We start from the raw sequence: 16,689 nt of genomic DNA on the forward strand, positions 1-16,689 counted from the left end.
GTATCGATACAGAACTTCAAGTACGTACTCACTGCTTGGTCATAAACATCTGACATTACTGTTGCAAGACAGAGAAAAGAAGAGTTTAAATTCAGAACTTACCTCAGCTGCTTACATCTGTTATCAGACCACCTTTTCCGAAAGCGCGTAACAGGAGCTCCCCATTGCCTCACATATACAACTCCAGGTGACGTCAGCAGCGGGTCCGCCTGTGCAGCAAGGGGAGAATATTCCTCTTTAAAATTAATATCATGTTCTAAGTAGGTCTTTCAGGGAAGGTGTGACAAAGATTAGTTTGCTTTTCATTAGAAGAGGCAGCCTCTCTATTTTACTTTCCTGATCTTCTTATGGGACGGAATATTAGTGCGTTTGGATTCCTAATGTGACAGAGCAGAAGTAAAATTGGGGTGAGGGAAGACAAAGAGTTGACAATGGAATGAGAATGAAAATCTCAAGAAAATATACTGGAATAAAACCCTCAAGAGAAGATACTCACTTTATGGACAACTGCCTGGATGTATTTATTTCTTTTTCAGATACAATAATGTTATTGCTAGGAGAACTTTAACTCTTTTGAGAACATCTTCATCAAGAGGCTGTTCAGTTGGAGAGAGATCATTCTTGACTCCTTCAATTTTGTGTTGAGACTGTTACATCTCTGGCCTTAAAAATCTCACTGGAAAATACATCACTGCAGTAAATGCCTGGAGATGGCTCAGCTTTTGGCTGGTTTATGGGCTGTACTTATGTCTTCATCAGAGCTAAGTTGGCAGCACAGTCCCATTGCTTGGTTAGAGTGTTACAGTGAGTTCTTCATTCCCAAGGCTCCTTTAGGTAGGACCCTGGCTGCTATCAAGGGTCAAGCAGAGATGCAGGTATTTATATACTGTGCATAAAGAAATTTGTGGCCTTTCTGAAGAAGGCCAGCAGTAGAACAGCTTACAGTCCCTGAAGTTAAGAATGGCTTCAGGCAATTTTCTGAAACTTAAAGCTGCTGTTTTCTCATATGTAAAGGTAATGCATACCTTTCTACCTGCTGACAGTCTTGAAGAGAATCAATTAGCTAATGCTTTGAAATTAAAAAATGCTCTGTACTGTGTGCTCTAGTTATTATTATACATTTTATCATTATTTGAACATGGAGTACTTCAAAATATTCTTATTTCCATTTAATTTTTTTTTCTTCTGCAAAGCTTTGTAGATACAGAAGGATTTTTTTTTCCTTTTGTAACTACAGTTAATGATACGAACATAATACAATATTATTGTGTCTTCCAGGCTTTCTACTCGCACATTGTTTTCTTTGATTTTTCTTTGAAAGACAGATGCTGACAGTTCAAAAGCTATTTATGTAATTACCTCGATAGTAAACTGACTGGGGGGATGAATTTCACTGTCTGTGTGTGTGCGGGGAAGCCTCTGATTGATAACATTCCTGGATGTTTAATTGTGACATGGCTCAGAGATTGGGGAGTGCCTGGCCATGTCTTTGCCCCTTGTAGAATGTGCTGGGAGCTGCATGGCTGTGAGCAGATCTGTGGGCTGGCTGTGAGCAAACAGCCTGATCACTTCAGCATTTGCAGCAAATGCTTCGAGTGCCTGTTTAAGAAAATATTGGCTTTCCCAAATTCTCATTTACATTCTCATTCTGTCTAATAAATTACGATAAAGTATTTACTGTTTGGATTGCAAAAGGAGTTTCTCTGCCTCTTTTTTTTTTTTTTTTTTCCTTTGGTTCTGTTATGGATGAATATGCCAAGGTTTCTCCTGTTCGTTTTCTCACTTTAAGTGTGTCATTTGGTCATATTGGTGTCTTCATTCTAATGTTTATTAAAATGTTACTGTCACTGCCAGTCTGAGACTGTGAATCAGAACTAAGAATGCGTAATAGCTTATTTCACATTTGAGTAAATTTCTTTTCCTACTGAAACACTATTATGGGTAGTGTTGATGTGAGATGAAGTTTAGGTTTGGCGATACAGAATGCCACTAATTTGAGTCTTCTTTTATTGCCATCTGCTGCGGGTGTTGTATCCACAAACACTTTTTTTTTTCTGGATCTCTTTTTGTGGTGGTAGAGAATGGTGCATCTGGTCTAAGATGGTGCATCTGGAAAGCGTCTTCTCCTGGGCCATTCCCATTGTAGTGCATACGATGATGCCTGTTGTCTGTTGTTTTGCTATGTTGTGAGAAACTCCCATTTTGCCATTGCAATGGTAGAGTACAGAGAAAATGGAACAAGTGCCTACAGCAACCTCTGAAAGGCAGGGTGGCCGGGTGGGTGAAAGGTTTGTTAAACACAAAATATGCAATATCTACTCATTGCGAATCTGATGATAGTCAGGAGTAATTATTGAGGCAGCCATTGGTATGCACCACTCTCCTTGCTCAGTACTTGAGTGAAGTGATCTAGCTTGCTGTTAAGCTGTACACTGCAGTGATAGGCACTTGTTTTACCTCCCAGTCATACTGCAATGCAGAGTGTAAGTACTGCAGTTGTACAAATAGTGGTGCAGAGCAAAGAGCAGCTCCAGAACCAACCCCAGCTCCATGCTGCAGAGAGCAGCTCTCAGTTTAGTGACAAAGGGGCCAGAGGCAGCTGCTGGGGCTGTGACTTGTCCTTGCTGAGCTCTGCACCACCTCCAAGGATCTGGCAGGTTGGCAGCATGGGATAGCTTGTAGCTTCCTGGGCAGCATCTGTTAAGCACCTGTTTTCACTCAACTGTTGTGGTTGCTCAAAATGCTGATGTATTTTGCTGTGTAACTTGCATAATCTTCAAAATGGAAATCCCTTGAGTGCCAGGACACTTCAAATGGTGAAAGTTTGGATCTTCTCATACTCGCTAAGAGAGAGAACAGAGTGGTGACAGGACAGAAGCATGCTCTTCTTGTCTACCTATAATTTACAGCAATGAGAAATGGACATAAAAATGGCAGCTAGTGCTTGGTAGTGTGTTTTAGTTCATACTCATAGTCTTGTAGTGATCAAAGCTGTTCACCACTGTGTATATAACTTTTGGGTATTGTTTGGTCTTCATTTGTTATGCAAACAAAGTCGTTTATATACGGCAATTTTAAATTGCAGTTTCGTTAGCTCCTTCCACAAAAGAAATTATAGAAAAGGTGCTAGATAGTGAGGGCAAAATGCAAAATATCAAACAGTTCACATTATGACCAAGACAGTCGGATTCAAAAACTCTTTTTCTTTTTAGCTTTCACAATTCTATAAGCCACCAGCAAAAAAAAAACCTTCAAAACTAACTGTGGTAGTAGTTTTGATCTTTTCCAGTGTGCTGCTTGTTTGGCAATATGGCTGAGTACTTGCTTTGCAAGGAAAGGTACCTTGAAGACTCAATATTACAATTTAATGTTATTACAGTTATTGGAAAGGTAATCACATAAAAGTGGCTAAGCTGTGTTTTCCACAAAGTATTCTCCAAAGAAGTATTTTCTTAAAAGCTGACAGTGATAAATTCTCCCTTCCAGCTTATTAATGGTCTCAGATTGTTCAACAAAAACAATGGTTCTGCCAGACTACTCCCACTCCAGCTGATAAGCCAAAAGACTTGGTACTGTACATACCAAGTTAGTACATGAAGCATCCCCTCTGGGCATTTCAAACTTGCTCCAAAAGATAGTAACAATGAGGAGATCAGCTCCTCTGTGTTTCTCTGTGGGAGCACAGCCATGGTACGCCTATAGCTTGGGCTTGGCTGTCAGCAGCATTCCATGGCTACTTGTTACTCACCCAAACCGTCTCCCTTGTTCCTGTAGCATAGATCTAGCTGTTGTGTTCCAGGGAAGCAAGCAGCTTTTTGCTCCTCCATAGGAGCAAGATGACAGAAGAGCTGTGCTAGCAGGTTGCCCATGCAGTTTGGTTGTGCCAAGTTGCTGCTGGGGTGCGCGTGGAGAGCTTTTGCATGTGGGAGCTGGAGAGGATGGCACTGACTACTGAGGTGTCTTCTGCTGCTGCTGTGAGGAGCTCTGTGACCCATCTGTCTGTCAGTCCACACACGTGGAAGTGTTTTTCCACCCATCAAATTAATTTAGCTTTACAGAATGCATTTTGACTCCCATCTGAAAGCTACTATGGGATCTCAGAATGCACTGCTGAGCCAGTACTGGCTAAGTATCTTCAGTGTGCATCACTGCATTTCTCAAACGAATTATTTGAGAGCAATTGCACTTTTCTAACCCTACTAAGGGTTATAACTAGCAACCTGTTGTATTCTTTCTCTCTGTATTTTCTTCTCCCTCACACTCATGAATCCTCATAGAAGTTGAGAAGAAAATATTTTCTTTTTTCAAATATCTCAGTGTGGTACACTGTGCTGTACTGCGAGAATATACTGATAGTTGTCATTAGATGAATATTACAATGAAGTGAACTGCTAGCAGTTGATAGGGTAAGGAAGGAGCTGTCTTTTCAAGTAGTTCTGCTGTGCAACTTGGGAACTCTGTACCCTTTTTCCTAGAGAAGAATGTATGAAGGGTAGAAGAGTGGCAGTAGCACTGCTAACTAATTATACATCCAGGTGGCAAGTGCATCACTTAAATCAATTCTCTCCAATTATTGAAATTAAAAAAAAAAAAAAAAGTGCTTTCTTTGCCTGCTTTAGTATTTTAGCCGTTTTCTAATTCTCCCAGCCTTTAACAGAAGAGTTTTAAGTCCTGTGGTTGCTATTTCCATTCAACTCTCAAGTTTCCAGCTCCTACTACAGAGAATGTTCTGCTGCAGCCCTCTGTTTTGTAATAGGGATATTTCTACCTAGATTCATTTTTTATTCAGATGTGGGAGATCAAGTTACATTTCCTTTATATCAAAATATGTATTCTTAGTGTTTTCCCAAATGTATATAATTATCTAGAAATGTGTTAAAAGGATTTTGCTTAAGTAGGAAATGGGATGCTGCTTGGAAGTGCGAAGATGAAATTCAGTGAATATAAATGAAACTAAATATCAAGTGAATAACCTACCTGTAGGGCTGTGGACCAGTCTTCCAAAGCGTGAAGTAGATGATTCAGTCTTTTAGACTTTTCAATCCAGTGTCGAAAGCTGTAGTAAATATATTGTAGAGAACATTCCTGCACTGGCAGGGGGGTAGACTAAATGAGCTATTACAAGTAGCTCTTTTCCATGTCTGACTGATAGTTGGCTAGGAGCATGTTTAGTGTAGTCGCCAAATTTTTCTCTCTCTTTTTGTTTTTTGGGTTTTTTTTGTTTGTTTGTTTTCCTCTTGGAGAGCATTGGTGACATTGGCAGAAGAGCATTTCCTGCATTTTAGAAAGGTTTGTGTGGCAGGGTTGTCCCCAAAAGCAGATTATTTTCGGAGGAGGCATAGAGATAGGTGGTCCTAATCCTTTCCTGAGGGTTTTTTGAAAAAGGTTTCGTGGCTCTGACTCATATGAGAGGGTGTGGTGGTATTGGAGATATCTGTGGATTAGCTGCTACGCGTATTTTCTGGTCTTTTAAATTTGTAGTATAATGATACTAGATATACTAATAGTGCATTTTTTTGTTTGTTTGTTTCTAGTGTGTGATTCATAGCTTTTTTTTCTTGGAATTTTTTCTTCCCTTCCCTTGTAATCACTGTCATTCTGGGTGGAAGGAGGGCTTTTTACTGAATGATTTAGAGATAGAGGTTAGTCGGTTCCTGTGTCTATGTCCTCCTTTATGTGTCTGTGTCCTCCTTTAAAAAGCATCTAGTGACAGTGAACATGAGAGATGGTGAGTTGCACTTAAGTCAGTTTTTCTGGTATGTTTCTGCAAGGCTTTTTCCTTTAAAAATATTAATAGATGGTGAGGGCAGCAGTACTCATCCTTAACAGTTTAAATACTTTATCACTTCATCCTCATCAGGACATATGGGAATGATGTAGTGGCTGTGTGCTGTGGGAGTACCAGCGAGGAGGCTGAGAGGTCCCACCCCAAGGGGACCCCCCTGCTTTCCACTAAATATACAAGAGAGGTTAATGTGGACCTTACAGTTTCTGCAAGTGTCTTAGTTATAAGTTTCTGCTGAAAACTCAGTAGTTTATAAGAACTGGAAATGTTAATTTTGATCCCTGTGAAATGTAAACAAGGTTTAAAATTTGAAACTCAGAGCAGGCAGTATTTTTTCCCCTACTGAGCTGATAGGCAGCAGAAAGTAGATGAATGGGCAAGAGAATATTGAAGGGGGACAGTGGATCAAAGTCTGCATATGGAATTATCCTTCATGGTTCATTTTCCTGAGGAAGGACAGGCCATAATGTGCCATAAATTGCAGTGGGCTGCAGCTCTTTGGTTCAGCTAAAACTTTGCTTACACTGAACCTGCAAAACCTAACTAGCTCTGAATTTCCTCTCTTCTCTTTCCATTTTTTTTTTTTCCCCCTACCATATGATGCCCAGGGACTCCAGAAAGCCTCGCTGAGAAAGAAAGGCAGCTCATGGGTATGATCAATCAGCTGACCAGTTTGCGAGAACAGCTGCTAGCAGCTCATGATGAACAGAAGAAACTGGCTGCCTCACAGATCGAGAAGCAACGCCAGCAAATGGAGCTGGCTAAGCAGCAACAAGAACAGGTGAGTGATTATTGTGGTGGCTTTTGGCTTAAAATCGTTTTCTAGAAGGTCTCCCCAGCAGATTATCTTTTAGGATTTATACTTCCTAAGGTTGTTATTCACCTCTTTTTTTTTTTTCTTGAATATTTGTTTTCTTAGGTGAAGAAATGTGAGCAAAAATAAATTGGAATGCTGCTTTAAGTTTGCTGCTTAAGCAATACACAGTACTGTGTCTTTCAAAGATATATTCCAGTTCAGGGGTATTCTCTTCCAGTAGTTTTTGTTGTTGTTGTTTTGTTTTCTTTTAAGTATGTGTAAATAAGTGTGCAAATTCAGTACTCCTACAAAATCTCAAGTGCTACTTGTATTCAGTGGTGTTCAATATGTAGCATTTGGGTTGTAATGAGGCAAATGAAATGATTGTATTGCCAATTGTGGGAAAAAACTGGGGAACAATATGAAGTCAGTGAAGAAATTTGACGTTTTTTCTTCTACACTTGAGAGGCTTGATTTTCAGTTCTTGCAAATATTCCCTCCACTGAAAACATAAACGTGCCTTTGGACATGAACAGTTCCGTTGCGAACACACTGACACATTTTATTTTATGCAAAACCACAACTTTTCTAACAAATCTGTGCCATGTGAATTTTAATGGAAATGGATGCCCATTTCTTTACCTGAACAGAGAATATTTGGACACCTTCTTTAAAATTTTGTCAGTAGTCTACTCTACTACCTCCTATCTGGAAGCATTTGATCTATCTGGGCATGTATCTCAGCTTGTAATAAAAATAATGGTACTCTGCACATTCAGTCATGGTTGTCATACTTCAATATTGGTATGATAGCTAACAAATCTTAAGATTCTAAAGCACTGCTGACATCTTCAGATATTCTGGCTCTGTTTTTCCCTTTTTTCTCTATTAAAAGTTTTATCTTAAATGCTTTGTATTTTGGCCTCGCACCTGAAATCCCACAGAGAGCAGAAAAAGTGACATACTTGTGAAACCAGCCAAGTTGTATCACACTGTTGTTTGCATGGAGAAAATGGAGGAAGGCGTGAGGGTGTAAGTGGCAGAATCCCCCCATTAGGAGACATCCTGCAGGAGGTGTATTCCCTTTGCCCTAACTATTAAAGAAATCACTGCTACAGGATGACTGAACGACCCCAGAGTGAAAAAGAAAATGGAGGAAATGGAAAAATAAAGGAAAAAACGCTTCAGGGTTTTTATTAGGATTTATTTTAATTTGAGAAAATGTGTATAATTCTGTTGCATAGAATTTAAAATGAACTTTTAAAAATATATTGGTAAAATCTATTTGGTTACTTAAAAAGATGCTCTAGAAAGAGAACAATCTTTTAGATGTGGAGTTAGCTATGAACGAGTGTTTCTTACGTTAATAGTTTAATAACAGAAATGAAAGAAAGCACCTGAGAGGAAGAATGCACAAAATTCCTCCCAGTAAGTGTATATAAGTTCCCATCTGACCCTGAGATGTGTACACATTCCACAGGAGAATAGCAATACTCCTTAATGTTTGTACTGCTGTGCTAGCTATTCATGAGAGCAGAGCTTTTGTGATGACTCAGATGAAAATTTTCAGAGTTTGCTTTTTCAATTTGAGACATATCATGGTTTATGTTTGTTCATCCTCTAAGAACTCTGATTTGATTACATTATTGCCTGCTTTTTCCTTCACCGTATGCAAAATATATCTATGCTACAACTCCTAGTCATTTAGGCAACGGTTGGAAGTCCTTACGGAAAACACACATGACTTTGAGAGGAGGTGTGTAACTACCCCATCAACTTGTGTGAATCAGGTTCATTGTAGAGCCATGTAACTGGCTCTGCCCCTTAGGCTCCTTTCTGCTGACTGTCACAGTCATTATCCCAAACCCTGTTCCAGTCTCTTTGTGTCTGTTTCTACACCCGTGAAATACACCAATGCCTCCTGAGTGTCCCATTTCCTCTCTTGGAAAATTTTGCATAGGTGGTACCAAGAATAAAAATAATTTTACTGTCCATCTTCCTTTTACTTGCCTTTTCTGCCTTCCCCTACTATTTTCCATCTTCTCTCCCAGTATTGTTCCTCTTTTCCTCCTTCAGCAGGGAGGAGCTGCTTCCATTCTCTTTTTTTTTTTTTTTTTTTTTTTTTTTTTTTTTTTTTTTTTTTTTACTTAACAGCACCACTTCTGGTAATGAGAGAGATTTTTGTCAGTCCTCCTCCTAACATCCGTAACAGCATTTTTTTGTAAGATTTCCTTTCACACCAGTGTTTGCTATGAATGCTCCTAAGCATGAGCCCCTTGGCTCAGTGGCAGTCCAGGCTGCTGCCACCCACGCTTGAAGGTTTCTTAACTTAGCAGCTGATAGGACCAAGCAGGGTTGAAGTTTGCTGTGCAACAACTTTAGGAATGATGATGCATATCTCACATTACTTCTGTGCAATTTCTCCACAGATTGCAAGACAACAGCAGCAACTCCTGCAGCAGCAACACAAAATTAACCTTCTTCAGCAGCAGATCCAGGTCAGAGACTGTATCTCCACCCATATCCCTTTTACCCCTTCCTTTCTGTTCCCTCATATTTTCCCTCGGGCATTATTGTCACAGTATCTTTAAGGATCTCTGCAGATGGCTTACATCTTATTTATGGAAACACATGATGATGTTACCTGTCATTAGGCGAAAAAAATTTCTGGGAGGCCTTGAGTGATTAACACTACTCCTACAGGAATCAGGAAGCAGATGAGAGAGGAGCTGGTAGCGTGAGCAAGGATTTGCAGGATGAAATCCTCTGAAAGTGCTCTTCAGGTTTAAATCAGGAGTGGCAAAAAACATTGCTAAAGTGTATTGGATTGCAGTGATCTCTTCCAAATCTGTTTTTGAGGCTTTGCTGAATCAGTTCTCTTCAGTGATCTGTAATCAAGACTCTCCTTCCCATTGCCTCAAGTTTCCTGAAAGTCAGGAAACTTTCAATATATTAGGTGAAGTAAGTGTGTGACAAACTGGCCTAAAGGTTGGTTAGATTCTAGAGAGCAACTGGGCTCTCTAGGCGCGTAGGCATCTACGTGTAGGTTCTAGGCATCTATGTGTTTACTCCTGGTAGGAGAAAAAAAAATTCTATTTATAATTTCTAAAATTCTAATGTAGTGTAACCAGTAAACTTTATTTAACTTTTTCTTCCCTTGACACATTTGGAGGTCTCTTTTCATGGCAATATTTCAGTACTTGTCTTCTGCATGTACGTATGCATAGCCTTGTTCTCTATGTAATGCAAATCAGTTTGTCTGTGAAGGTTTACAAGAAATAAGAAAGAAGGGTCTGACATTTACAGCTATCTAGAGTCATGGTAGAATCTCTGCCTGTTTAAGTATGCAGTTATTTACAGAGCAATGCAATCAGCGTGGAAGCGGATGTTATGTTCTGTTTGTTCAGTAACATCAGGATCTTCCTTCCAAAATGCTTTAGAATTAGTTGCCTAAAATTATGAGCCATATCCTTAGCTGCTTTACAAAAGCATAATTCCAGCCAAATCAGAGGAGTTGCATAGCTTCGTGCTAGCAAAAAAGTGGCTAATATTTCAAATGATACTTCTTCAGTATCAGGACTTCTGTAACTGCGAAAAACTTCTGGTGAAGTTTCACTCCTATGTTACAGGGCAACATGTATACAAGATGTGATTTGCTAAGAAAAGTTTTGATGTTAGAAGGCCTGGATTAGGTTTGACCTCTGTTTTTGTGGATTTTTTTTTCCTCTTTTTTTTTTTCTTTTTTCTCTTTTAAAATTGTGTGTGGGAGAATTTTTTTTCGTTTTAATTTCTTTTAATTGCATTGTCTGTAATGCTCATAAAGAACAATAGCAGAACCTCCACATTAGCAAGAAAAGTATTTATGTTTTTAGCATTTAGCTATGAGAGTGATAGAGGAAGTTGTTTTATAAGCAGTGAATATAAATAAATTGAAGTAACATAATTTGACCCCAACCCTTTTAAGTTTTAAGGTCTTGTAGATAAGAATGAAGTATGTCTTTTTTTAGGGTTGTGGAGAACACTGATTATTGATAATGAGATATAGAGCCTTTCATCTCTTGATCCCTGATCCAAGTTTGACCTAAGTCAGGAGTAAATGAAAGTCAGCTAGCTATCATCTGATACAAGCTGCAAGCCTAAGACATGATTTGGAGGCCTGTCCCAAGGGATTTTGGATGAAATATCGACCCTGTCAAGGTCAGAATTTCACCTCCAGGGTCCACTTCACACAAAGCCCATCAAATTTGGGCACTCTCCTTTTGGATGGTCACATGATAAAGGTCAAGAATTAAACAGGCAGAGAGACAATACTGTCCTCTCATTCCCACAGAGATGATCCATTTCTAGTGAAATTTGGATTTTGCTGACTGCTGCTTGACAGTTCCACTGTATGTATGGTCTTGTGGTCTTTTGAACCCTGGTAGCAGTCCAACTATTGTCAAGTCTCTAAAAAAAGAAATCATTTAAAAATAATTTAAAAACTCCACCATCAGTGAATTCAATATAGTGCATTTCTTCTCAGTTGCATGTGTAGTTGTTTGTGGTCAGAGTAAAAAGTAGAAATCTGTGTTTATATATAAGTGGAGACAATGAAGTAACCCCAACATGCCTGTGTTTAAAATGGTTGGTGAGTTTACAATCAGGTTATGGTGGGTGGAACAAAACTCTGACATGAATGTAGCTGTGAGTTCAGGTTTTCTGACCTTGCCCTAATTAATCTAACGGGCTGCTGTCACATTGGCCCAGAGTTTTTAAATAGCGTTAGATTTATTGACAGGGAAATATTCCTACAAAGTCTGGATAACTATTTGACTTATGTGCAATTGAATGATTAGGCTGCAGTTATGAACACAACCTATTTATGACAAAGGATTCATTTTGCTTGAGCCAATTTTTTCTGAGCTTGTAAGAGTAGCCATAATTCCAGATAAATTATTACAGAGAAAAAAGCTATTGAAATATTGTATTGAAAACATAATACCCTAAGGTTAAAAGAAAGCACAACCTGACTGACCCCATGATTTATGACTCTTTTCTCTAAGTGCTCTAACTTGGAAACATTCCCCTTTCTCCCCACTCCAGCATATAGTCACCAGTACACACACAGTGCTGCAAATGCTGAGTTTAAGTACAGCTCAATTGCTTCTCTGCTTGTAAGGAAAGGATGCGTTAGCTACTTGAGCTTGGAAATGTGTACCTGGCACATGAGTGTCTAATTGACACTGCATCTTTTCCAAGTCCTTTTCTTCCAGAGTAGCTGGAAGGCAGTTCCACTAACATGGAAGACTAGCATGTTGTCTTCATGTAGAGAGTTAAGTAAAAGGTAATGCTAAATGGGGAAAAAGTTGCTAATAAGGCTGAAGTCAAGAATTTGTATAACCTCAATGCTAAAACATGATCTATGTTTATGTTTTGGGATATTGTTAGAATAATTTTTGGCTACTTTTTTTTTTTTTTTAAAGATGCTCTACACCTGGTTTGTGAGGGTGGGTGAGTTTCTCTGACTGAACTAAGCTTTTTTCCATCTTTTTTTTTTTTTTTTTTTTTTTTTGCCACTTTGGAATGCAGTTGCCCATGCACACTGCCTCCAGTTCTGATCTCTTTTTCTGTGTAGCTTCTGCTGGCAGAATATTTGGGATCTTCTGCCCTGTACACCTCAGTTTCATTATTTTACCAGAAATGAAATTGAAACTTTGTTTCATTTGCTCTCATGCACCAACAGCCCTGGAGATTTCAGGCTGTGTTTCAGAACAGCTCTGTGCTGATATGCAGGCTGAGGAAAGAGCATGTAGACACAATTGACTGTCCAGCAAGTTCTTGGACAAAATCTGGTTTAGTTCTTCAAGGCTTTAGGCGACCTCACAGTGTCATCTTCTGTCTTTTCTGGGAGCCCACAAATGACTTTGTAGTGCTCTTGCTCTTCAGTGAGTATCAGTTGGGGGATCTGTAGCTGCCCCATCAGGAGGGCTAGTTGTTCCTTTACTGTGGTGCTAAGGTGGTTCCAGAACACAGCCAGTGAGCACAGGTGGTCTTGTTGCCTTGAAGGGTATCCCCAAAGTGCAAAGTTTGGGGCCTTGGTACAATTTACATCTTCCACTTGCTCAGAGAAAAACTAGCCTAGGTTGATGAAGGAATGGTTTTGAAACTCAGTAACAAAAGTCACTTTAATTGAACTATAAATGAAATCCAGTTGTTAAAATTCATGAGGCAATTCATATTCAGTATGGCATGGTTGGTAAAATAGGTCAACCTTGCAGCCTAACTTGTGATAAAACCAATGTTGCTAATCTCACAATTTTGTGGAGACCTGACAGTGTTTTGTGTTTTTTCCTCAAACCCCAGCTTTTGAAGTCATGTGATGACAAAAATGCCAGCTTTCATTTATTCAAAATGTAAATTTCTAGCTCTCATATTTCCAGGCAAAACTTGAAACCATGAAACACTACAAGTTCCAAAATTAGAAGGCAAACAAAACAGAGGCCAAATGTTGTTTTTTAAACTGTTCTGATTTTTAGTCAAAAATTTTTTTGGAGAGCCCAGCTCAAGATCTTGCAACACTCCAGGATGCCAATAATGTATAACTAAGATCTCGAAGCAGCATGTATAAGCAGCACCACTTTACGGTGTCTCTACACTGGGCCACAGTTGAATAGTGCCAGTACTCAGTTACTAATTTGTTTCAGTTCTGGATGATGCCCTTAGCCCAAGTACTGAGTGCTATCTGAAATGTGTCCTGCCAGACAGCGATCATTTAATTACATGGGGTTTTAATATAGGATTTGTATGTTCCTTCAGAACCAGAGACTTGTCAGAAGATGTTCTGATGGGAAACCTCTGGTTAGGAAATGTGACTGAAGAGCCAGTGAATTCTGACTAAGCTCTGTTGCAAGTATTTGAAAGGTGACCTCAGCACTCTGCCTGTCGGGCAGGCTATAACTTCTGCTTGCCACCCAGATTGGCATGCAGACAGTTCAGCACCCTGTAGCACTAGGCATGTATGCTTCTGCCCTCTGGAGTCTGGGGTGAATGCTTTACCAAACTTGCAGGGCCCTGGCAGCTCATCTGAAATGGGCTGTGGGCACCACCACCCTCCAGACTGTGTGACTCTTCATATTACAGGCTTCCTGGCTTTTTGGCATCCCTCAACTGCTCTGGGTGTCCTCCCAGCTCCAAGGCCTTCCTGTTCATGGGTAAATCCAGATTTCCATCTTTCCCATCCACTGTCAGCTGACAGTATTCCTTTTCCCTTGAGTTGCATTGGTAGATGGAGAAGTCTGGCTGTGCTGATATGTTCCCAATTCAGAATATTCCCATTCTTATTAAACTGTGAGGTTTAAGGTGTTGTTCCAGTTTGGAATGTAATAAAATCTCAAACACTTGGAATTTCCTGCAAGATGGTTAACTGTAGCAAAATCTGTTTTTCAAAAGCTAGCAGTATTTTTGGGTAAGGAAAGAACGATTTGGTTTCTTTGTTACACAGAAGTTCAGAAAAATATTTCTTATGCCTAACGTGCCAAGATAGAAATGACACAGTTGTTATTGTCAGAACTTTCCAAACACAAAGAGGCTTTGGTTTGATTCCAGCCTTTCAAAGCACCGGTAAGAGGGCCTGCCTCTAGAGTGCTTCAGATACCATAATTTTGTGCACACAGTTGTCTATGGAGACAATTTCTGTTGCTTTGACTTCTTGTTGCTTTTGAACTACTCAGGTTAATGATCATCTCTTACCAAGAGCTGGCTGGTTGTTGTTCAGACCTGTTTGCATTCTCTTTGTTAGAGAAAACTTTGAGATTTTCATTAGCATGATAACAGATGAAACTTAGTTGTAGAAAGTACCTGTAGCTCCTTGTTGTAAGAAGACACTTGACTGTTTGAATGAGAAAATCTGGAAATTTATTCTCTGCTCCAACAGATTTGCACTCTAAATTGTACAGCACACTCATCCTTTCATTTTGTGTCCTTCTGGAAAGCAGACTCCAGCAAGGCTACTGTGTGAGCTAAATACTTGGAGTGGTTTGTGCCTATAGGGAGTAGAGAGTAGAGCTGCTCAGCACAGCTTTAAGGACTTGTGAAATCTCTTTCTTGGTTCCTAACTTCGTATGTGATTGTAACCTAGATTTCTCTAGGAGGCTTTGAAGGGTCATGCATGATGAATCCTTCATTCAAGACACAAAAATGAGCAACCACTACACAAGTGGTTGGTTACAAATTTAGTAATGTCTGTTACTTCTGTATCATCATTTGCCTGGGAATTCTGGTTTTCTCAGAAGTCAGTGACAGCAGAGCAATGCTTCGTGGTGCTACGACCTCTTTGCAAGCCATTGCACAGCAGAACAGTATTAATTCTTCTGTAATTAGAGTCCTTTTTGCATATCAGAGAGAGGTGAGGACAAAAGGTTTCCTTCCTAGACAATAAAGCTGTTGAAGTGAGGGCTTGATCCAACTCCCACTGAACTTAGTGAAAAGGCTCTTATTCATATTAGTGGGAGTTTAATGAGACCTTTCTTCAGGAGGAAACTGTGAGAAAGTGTCTTCCTTCTCATACTTCAAAATGTTTTCGGAACAGGCTCTGTCCACTGAGCCAGTTTTTTTTTCTTGTGGGTTTTTTTTTTTTGTGTTTTTTGTTTTTGGTTGTTTTTTGCAAGTGTGGATATGACAAGCTGTGACTTCTCAGTCAAACCAACTGGGCTCATAGATAGGTTGGGGACATTTTGTCCAAATTCATCATGTGTCAGGAACAGCTGTTTTCCAGCAACTTATAAACATGGGCATACTGAATTCAGTGAGACAGGCCCAAGAAGGAGTTGCACTGCAGCTTTTCCCATGACTTTCCAACCTCTTCCCAAACAACCGAGGTTGCCGGCAAAGAGGCTAAACAATTGTTTCTCACAAAAGCTCTGCAGCTGATGTCCTATCAGTTATCAGAATAACTTGCCTGTCCCTTGAGCAGGGAAAAGCCCCTGGGAAATTAATTATTCAAAAAACAAAACAAAAAGGAAGAAAAGGGAAATGAGGTTGGAGGAGGAGATAGGGAAAGGGAGGAGTGAGAAGAAAAATCTAGGCTAGAAGTCGGAATGAGCTAACTGCTCTTGGAGTTCAGCAAATAACGTATGTGTTTTGCTGAAGGATATGATGCATGCGCTTTAGAGTAACCTTCGCTTCCTTCCATTACCCTAAAAGTTAGGTCACATAAAAGACTACACTTATTTATGTGCATAGGAATGTTTTCTGCCAGTATACTATGCTCCCAAAGATGGCCTCTATAGCAGGCATCTTCTTCAGTCTCAGGCTTTTCGTACATTCTTATGTAATCCAGAGTTGCTGACTGGGGTAGTTGCACCAGTGCAGGCAAGGAGAATCTGTTTGGGATTTGTACAACTTGAATTTATTGGGATTGAAAGCATATGCTTTCATCAGATAAAACCAGTTTTTTTGGCCTGTGCTGAGGTAGATGATTGAAACAGCACTTGCTGACAATGAAGCTTTCTCCAGCGTTACCAATCCTTGGTGTTACCAATCCTTGGCTTTTTTCAGATCCACTCTTCGATTTCAACATCTCCCTGAGGCACTCCACAGTTTGTACCCCTTTCTTCCATTTCCAGCTCCCTGACACTTTGATCTTTCATAGGCAGCTGCCCACCCTTTTCCTCATCAGCTACTCCTTTCTGCCAGCTTACTACTTTTTTTTTTTCTTTTTTTTCCAATTCCTTCCCAATCAATATTACCGAGATCTTTTTACTGGTTTTCATCAGTGTTTTATTGGCTGTAGAGAGCATGCATGTCATTTTGTGAATGTTTTTGTTCAAAATACATGGGGTTGTGGATGCATGTGTATGTGAGCTACGTTCATGTATCCATGCAGGTATTTACACAGCAGAGGTACAGGAGCAGAAAGCACCACAGCAGTTTGTATAAGTGGCTTGGGAAGCTGAATGTGAACTCTTTATGGCTGTGATCTTGGCCAGATGGAGTGTGCGTAGTCATGAGCACTTTTGTTGTGAAGCCAAAAAAAGCTGCCACTGCTGCCTCTGCAGCAAGGTAAAGCAGAAGATAACAATAAATTTTTTACTGCTGGCTGGCGGAGGTGTTTAGGATGTGTTTTCTTTAT

General features: G+C 39.8%; 1 protein-coding gene across 9 annotated transcripts in view; it reads left to right on the plus strand.

Annotated features, from left to right (window-relative positions):
* The window catches only part of SOX5 (SRY-box transcription factor 5), a 332,325-nt gene that overhangs the window by 182,248 nt on the left and 133,388 nt on the right, over positions 1–16,689 (plus strand). For all 9 annotated transcript variants that reach the window (XM_042834992.1, XM_042834991.1, XM_042834996.1 and 6 more), the window contains exons 5-6: positions 6,394–6,566; positions 9,011–9,079. In XM_042834992.1, the coding sequence (XP_042690926.1) occupies positions 6,394–6,566; positions 9,011–9,079 (242 nt within the window). The remainder of the gene's footprint in view (positions 1–6,393; positions 6,567–9,010; positions 9,080–16,689) is intronic.

This window comes from Centrocercus urophasianus, unplaced genomic scaffold (assembly GCF_019232065.1).
Source record: "Centrocercus urophasianus isolate 14NV4802_14NV808 unplaced genomic scaffold, USGS_Curo_1.0 seq_5, whole genome shotgun sequence".
NCBI lineage: Eukaryota > Metazoa > Chordata > Aves > Galliformes > Phasianidae > Centrocercus > Centrocercus urophasianus.